At 43.5% G+C, this 7,940-nt stretch overlaps 1 protein-coding gene across 1 annotated transcript; it reads right to left on the reverse strand.

The window, feature by feature from the left end:
- Positions 1-1,167: 1,167 nt before the first annotated feature.
- Positions 1,168-5,958, reverse strand: LOC142587066 (uncharacterized). The gene is made up of 4 exons (XM_075697954.1): positions 5,881-5,958; positions 3,980-4,061; positions 2,474-2,682; positions 1,168-1,545 (listed from the first exon to the last, which is right to left on the reverse strand). Exons 2-4 carry the CDS (start codon positions 4,044-4,046, stop codon positions 1,195-1,197), a joined length of 627 nt encoding a protein of 208 aa, XP_075554069.1. The 5' UTR covers positions 4,047-4,061; positions 5,881-5,958; the 3' UTR covers positions 1,168-1,194.
- Between the last annotated feature and the right edge of the window lie 1,982 nt (positions 5,959-7,940).

Here is a 7,940-nt window from a genome sequence, read left to right on the forward strand (position 1 = left end):
GATGAACCTCTCGCCCACTTGTGTCACTGAGCATGTGCCAGTCGGCTTGGGACAAGAGAGGCAACAATTCTCGGCGTTCGCATGCTATGGCGGTCCACGCTTCTCCTCTCGGTGGCCACGCGGGCACTTCTGGGCAGCGTCACTAGATGGCGCGGCGTGTGTACAAAGGAGTGCGATGTAGAAGCCCGGTTGCCGCATGAAACGTTTGTCAGCGTTCGCACAGACCGGCGCGCCATGAATTTCACAATCCACGCAAAGGCTTCGGGGTGAGGGTGGTAGATGCCTCTGGGTGTTCCTAGGGAAACGCAAAAGAGGAATGACGCTTCAGTATACGCACCGCATATATATATACACACAGATATATATATATATATATATATATATATATATATATATATATATATATATATATATATATATCTAGCTCGTCTGGACGGTGGCAATGTGCTGCGTCACTATTTTGATTGAATGCTAAACCGAACGCATTACCTGCGACAGTTATTGTGAGATTCTGCCGAATTATATTCTAGTCGGATGGTGCCGTTTATGAAAATAATAGGGTTTTTGGAGGTTAATGTGTGAAAAGGATATTATGGCTAAAAGCTCACGGCAAATTTATTTGTTTCATTGTGGTATTTGCTTGCAAAATAAGAAAAAAACACGTAATCACGTGTTTTGTGCGTAAATGTAAAACATTTTCAGTACTTAAGATAATTGTTTGGGTTTATTAGTGGTGATTCTGCATATGCTTAAAACGCATAGTTATGAATTTACGAGACAAGAAAAAAGGAACCACACGGACAGCGCTCAGTTCGAACCGGTTGTAATCACAGAGATGACGCATTAAGGGAGAAGGAATTACAGAAATGAAACCTATGGAGGTGATATTGCCACCAAACTATATCACGTGAGAGCAGTCTTTCTTCTACTTTGTAATCAAAGGCATGTCTGATGTTGAAGTAATCTAGTTCGTTATCGGTGAGGGCAGTGTGGCGTTAGCGCTATGCGCCTTTTTTCCTATTCATACTTAGCTTAGCGCTCTATATATATTGAGGCATTTCCGTTTTTTCTTGGCCATACACTCCTTCCTTAGGCGTAATTGGTACTCCACAAGTGCTCTCTAGCGAATTGCGGAAATGTGAATGACACGGCATAATAGCTGTTTGAGCATTCATTTATTCACCATATATGAATTCACGAGCTCTGACGTTTGCGCTTGATGTCGTGAAGTACGTCCAGAACCATTCCGGGAAGGGTTTTTAGCCATATTTCTCGAACTGTCTCCGAGAAAGACGCAACCAATATGGAAGCGGCGCCGTTAAGAAAATTGCTGCTGCCCGTCAAGGTCAGCGAAACGCCGGTCAGCTCAGAGGGCGCCACTGTTCCGGCTGACACAAGCTTGACGTCTGTGCTGTTCTCCACGTGTTCAGTAAAAAACTCCAAGCTCATCCTGGCGTAGCCAATGGTTGACACCAGAGTCCCATTGCGGCCGTTGCACATACTCCAGTTGATGGTGTTTGTGAGTGGCGTGCAATGTAGCTCAAACTGCAAGAATTCATTGTGCGGGTTAGGCATTTCGAGTACCAGAACTCTATATGCACTCGACTAAGGAACTGGGTCTGTATTTTTCTTATGGTGTGCATGATGTCAGACGAATTGGTAAACATCAAGCCACCCGTATGGATGTTCTACTAAGCAATGTATGGTCAGGTTCTAAAGACCACTCTCGCAAAATATCCGGCAGAACGTTTCAGACTTAAGTATACTGTGATTCATACCTTGCTATAACAAAACATAACCTTCGTAATCCGCCTATGTTTGAATTCACTGTACCAAGAAGGCCTATACCATCTATCTCACATTACCCCTGTCTTGCGCTATCCGATTCCAAGTTATGCCTTAAAATACATCTGAAAAAAAAAAACGCAACAAAACTAAAAGAAAAATGGGGAATTTGTGCTGATTTGTGGAAATATGGCCGTGTTCAGAGTATTTTGCGCGTTGCGCTCAAGTCAGGTAGCACATGAAGGAAGTTTCATGAAATATGGCCTCCTACCCACCATAGCGACTTAAGGGCTATCATGTTGCGCTGTTAAGCACGAGATGGTTGGTTCCATTGCCGGCCGCAGCGGCAGCATTTCGAGTGGGGTGAAATGAAGGAACGCTCGTGTACGTAGATTTTAGGACTCATTTATGAACTCTATGAAGGTGAAAATTATTCTGAAGTTCAACACTACGACGCGCCTTCTATTCACTCGTAGATTTCGCACGAGAAACATCAGAAGTTCTATTACGGCCTTCGCTTCAACATAGCTGGACACTTGAATGGCTCAGTCCATTGAAAGAAGAATATATGAGCATAAACAAACGGAAGTGCACATATTGGGCTTCTCGGCAAGAGTATTAACCTCTGGAACGATGACATATAGAGTACAGCTCACAGCCGTGACAACAGGTAAGAAAACATAAATACCAGTGTCATGTCGTCATTTCCTTTGCAGTACGACTGAACGGGTCCCAAAATTTCGCATTGCTCAAGGCCCGTGAGTGTCATGGTTGTCAGCGTTACTCCGGGAACCCAGTCTGACTCGCGATTCAGGGTTTCAGAATGTTCGGCAGGTAGCTTCTTGACTAACTCGTTAACTGCCTCGAAGACGTTGGCACCTCTTTCACACGCAGCTTCTGAAAAAAAAGGGCCATTTTGATCTTGATGCGATTGAAAGAGTTTGTTCCAGTGAGTAAATTCTGTTGACAGTCAGATCGAAATAAATGAACGTCGATTAATAACTTCATTGAACAACATACGAGCCTTGTACCTCTCACAAATACTCCTAGTTGAAACATGAGGTTTAGTTTCCATGTATCTTTACTCTCAATATCAGGCCAAAGGTGGTAAAGAAATAAAGGGGCCGTTTATAGAAACATTTTTGGGGTCCTATAACGCAAAACTATTCCAACCTGTTTTTATTCCAATCTCCTGACGTCAAATTTACGTAACCACCGATGCAAGCATCGGATGATGATTGGCAGCGTTGTGACAGCATTGCCGACGTGGAGCGGTTTTTATTATCTGATGAGAGGCGACGAGAGGCTGACGAGAGGCAAGGAGAAGCCATCTCAAGTGGAGATGGCTTCGATGGGCCGAGTCAACGCGGCGAAAATCGATAACCGGATGAGGGAGATGGTGCCGGCGTCTGCGATTGGACCGGTTCCCCTTACTTAGCTTACTGTGGATGGTCGAAAATCGGGGTTGCGTGCAACGCAAGGCTAATAATGCCGCTAAAATTGGCCCTCAGCAACGAAGAGTGGGCGGAGTGATGATGTATGCGTACCGAAAGAGTTCGATAACGTTATACTGCCTTACAAAATATTTAATTTTACTGAAATAAATCCATGCTCCCCGGCAGGTTCTAGTAGCCAGTGCTGAAGCGATCGGATGGCACCCACCTTCTACTCCTTTCAGGACAGGACAGTCTACGGCAATTTCGAAAAAAAATAGCAGTTTTGTTGGGCATATTTTTAAAGCGCACACGTCACTTTGATGCGGCGTGTTTTCGCGCTCTTGCGACGACTTGAGCCAAATAGCGGAGGTATAATGGCAAAAGGCGTCAAATCTGAAATAATTGTTTCTCTTGTTCCGTCTATTCGTGCATAACCAGTGTGTACACGTAATATCACATGGCGACGCGGTTTTCGTGACGTTGCCTGACAGACGGGCGAGGAGGGAGGGGGAGGGGTGGCCCCAGAATTTTTTAAGCAATCGTGCAGGGCTGATTGCAGAGTGGGAATAGAAACGTTTTGGAATAGCTTTACGTTATACCGCGCTTGGTTAGCTATTCTTTCTACCGTGGCAGAAGAATAAGGGCAGAAAGGGCAAATGAGAGAAGCCAACCAACCAAAAAATTCTTGTAATGCACACGAGGTAAAGCACGTAACGAAGTTTACTGTCGTTCGCGCAACATCAATGGTTTAAACTCACCTGTTGACTTTCCAAGATACAGGACTGTCAGGGCTGCAAGCACCGCTGTATAACGTGGAGCTGCCATGGATGCTGCACCGTTCTGCGAGCACGTTTCCGCGTTTAAAGTGACCCTTTTCAGTAGGAAATGCCTTTGTGAGTACGCAAAAAACTTAAACGTCGTCGAGGCGGTTGGCGTCAACTAGATACGGTTGACAGAAAGAGACCCCTGCATATTGGCGTGGCCAAGCTTTAGAAAGCGGCAATGTGTTGCATTTGTGAGAGTTTCGCGCAGAATATTTAGGCACAGCACAAAATACGCAGTATGTGACGGCGAATGTAAGTGAAAGCTAGCGTTTTGTGGCGTCTACTGGGCAGGTTTACTGTAACAATTCTACTCCAATTCTAGTACTACTTCTACTGTAACAATTCTACTCCAATTTTACAGAGAGGCATTCGCATATCTGAAATATTGAATACTAATTTTATGGAACTCTCAGTTCTATTTGTACTTGATTGTAGAATCCGCCAATTTAAATTAGCGAATACTTGTTTGCGTTCAAACACAATGTATGATAAGACATATGGGAGCCCCAAGGATGAGCAATGAATGCAAGTGTTCGGAACTATTCTGCTGCAACAGACACCCGAATTTTTGGCCAAGCGCATGGGGCACATAACTTGTGCTCAATATTTTTCAAAAAATGCCCACTTGAAGCTAGCCTACATGTACCGATTTGTTGTATCGAATTAGGCAATACGGTTGATTATTGTGCTAGTATCAAGATATTTCCATCTGTTTAACAAAGTGTGCGTTGCTTTAGCGATACAATTCTCTCAGTTAACAAACACAGCACTTCTCGTGCACATGATCGCGTGCCTTCTTTGATTACTGTAAATAAGATGGCAGGCCAGATGACAAAGCAGTCGCTTCTCACGCACAACGTTCTTAGTTGAACCGGCATGCATTTGCGAGTGGCATTACGTGACAGACTAAAGCAGCGTAAAAAGTTAATTTTAATAAATAGGCTTCGTCACCAAATTTTTACTTTACTTTGCGAAGAAATGATAACATATCCCACATTCTATTCAATATTGGGTAGTAATTTTTCCAAAATGTTCATTTCATTTTCCGTTCGGAAATTTTTCTAATCGAACGCTCCTGTTTCGAGAGCGTGATCAGTGACCAAGCGGCGCACCACGTCACTGTGAACGGTCGGTGATTATAAGTAGATAGAACCCATCGAAAAAATTCAGGGAATATAGTCATTCTTGCGGGTAAGCTAAGTGAACGCGAAAAAAAAATTATTGGAAGGTTCAGTGTCATTTTGGGCACGCTTCGTCCGGCATCAGTTTGGCTCACGAGAGCTTTTTATTGCATGCAAAACGGGTGAGATGAGCACTAATCAAGCTTGTTGACGTTGGTAGCATGAAATGTTGAAGATAGAACCATTGGCATTGAATGGTGCTGTCTCGGCTATTCCGGCCTCTACCGAAATAAAATGAATGCACTCGGAAGTACACTAAAAACAATTTGGAGCTGCGGTTGCAGCGGTCTCAACTGACAACATCTATCAATTCTTACAAGAGAACAGTGAATGATTTAGAAAGAAGATTGTGATTAAAAGTGAGCAATCGGGCAATGTAATTTTCTCTCCATTTTCCGCGAGAGACCGTTCAGACAAAACGCCGCCATAACACCACGCACAGTCGTTCCTCATGCTCAATCTAGGCGTTACGGAACAAACATATCTTAAATATCGCGCAGTACGCAGGCGCACACAAGTGAGAACCTCCTCCTGTCTTCGACCCTTTAAAGAGAGTAACGTAATGACATATATCATTCGAAGGCACAGCCTCCGCGCTGCATACACTTAGACTTGATAGGCAGAAGGCCACGTCTCGTGAAGTATGCAACTCACCTGGCTGCGACTCCTGCGTTATTTGCGCCCGGCGCGTTCTTAAGAGCCGCGCCCTTTCTTAAACCAGCTGGCTCGCTGCGAATACCAGTTTCTGCCATTGCGCTGCTTTATATACGCCTTGATAAGGCCCCAGTGTCCAACCCACTATTTCGGAGGGAACACGGGCTTTCAGCCACCTCATTCTATGCACACGTGCCGAAGCAACAAACAAACCATAGTATAAAAAAAGACCTTTCATTCTTTTTTGTAATTGGACATTCTTCTAAAGCACCAAAACAGAAGAAGCGTGTAGAGCCCAACAAGGACAATGCACTCGGAGCTGTTGCCACAATTTAGTTGTCTTTCTGGGGAACACGACGCACACTATAATTACCCGTCTCCAAGGCTGCCGGTGTGGGCGCCATTCCAGAAGACGCAATTGCGGAATAGCGCACTGTACAGCAACACGGATGGATCTCGATGAACATTAAAATTCCGACAAGTATGCACTTGCATTAGTCTTTCACTGTTCAAGGGCGTCATTAGTGCGCGTCAAGGGATTTACCTGTGCAGTAAGACAGCGGCCGGTTCTGACTTATAAGGCGTATTAATACAGGAAAGATACCATTTTTTTTGCAGTGAGCGTGCTTTGATATACTTTCAATTGGGTAGCCTAAGCATAAGTCGTCATAGGAGTTAGCTTCATTAATAATAATTTACATATATATATATATATATATGGCTAATTAGGCATCATAGCAATGTGGGACACGCGAAAGTACACAAAGAAAAAAACAAAAAGAAATAAAGCTGCCTGCGATATCTAGGAATAGTTTGCGATTCCGCAATTAATAAATGTTGGCCCTGGATTACTTTCGTTAAAACTGTTATTACGAATCATGGTATATAAAGAGCGGCCAGTACGATTGTCGCCAACTTTTTCCAACTAAGTTCGTCCCGTCAGAACAACGCTTTGATTTTGTGCACGCTATAGACGGAATTATAAGTACTAATTGTTAGAAGTATGCATTACTCTATTTTTTATTCTATAGTGCTCGTGTCCCATATTCTCATGTCCACCCGCCGCGGTTGCTTAGTAGCTGTGGTGTTGGGCTGCTAAGCACGAGGTCGCGGGATCGACTCCGGCCACGGCGGCCGCATTTCAATGGGGGTGAAATGCGAACACACCCGTCTACTTACCTTTAGGTGCACGTTAAAAAACTCCTGGTGGTCCAAATTTCCGGAGGTCCCCACAACGGCGTGCCTCATAATCACAAAGTGGTTTTGGCACGTAAAACCCCATAACTTAATTTCATATTCGCTTATTCATGTGATCAAAAATATTCAATTCGGAATCGAAAGATACACTTCCTTAAGGTTTTCGCTTCGTCGCTATGACTTCAGAAACTCGCTCAAGTCATTGGGCGGGCTGCGCCGTTGATACGCACGCAATTTATTGAAGGTGTCAGGCGATATCATTTTTCATAACAATAGATTCAGTGTAAAATGATGCGTTTGATAACGTTATGCAGTAATCGTATTAAGAGATGTACAGCATTTCTTCTGGGGATACTACCACCTCATTACGACTAATGGCAAGGATGCGTACAAAATCTGTTTTACATAAGCAATTATTTTTTTAAGATGTAGGAGCATGTAAAAAGCAATATAATATAATGTACCGAACTGTATGGGCGTACGATCGACAGTACACCGAAATCCTAATACGCAGTAATTTAGTAAAAGAAAACATGTTCAGATTCCCAAATAGCTACCAGCTAGAGTACCGAGATGTATCTAATTAATTCAGGTACAGTGTTCGCAGTTAGTGAAATTTCTCTTTGTGAACATGAGTGTTTGTCACCCGAAGGAGGAATTCGTAACACCGGCGCAAAGGGACATGTCATGCTAATTACCTGCCCTAACGCAGAATATTTTTTTCACTATGATTCATTTTTTCCGGCGGTGGTAATTTTTCTAGCTGACATAAAATAAAGAAACTTAATATGTGATGTCCTTTGTAATAAAATATGTGAGGCAAAGTGAGGGTGATATACCGCGTCATTTTTGTTTCGCATTCT

The sequence above is a fragment of the Dermacentor variabilis genome, chromosome 7 (assembly GCF_050947875.1).
Source record: "Dermacentor variabilis isolate Ectoservices chromosome 7, ASM5094787v1, whole genome shotgun sequence".
Lineage (NCBI taxonomy): Eukaryota > Metazoa > Arthropoda > Arachnida > Ixodida > Ixodidae > Dermacentor > Dermacentor variabilis.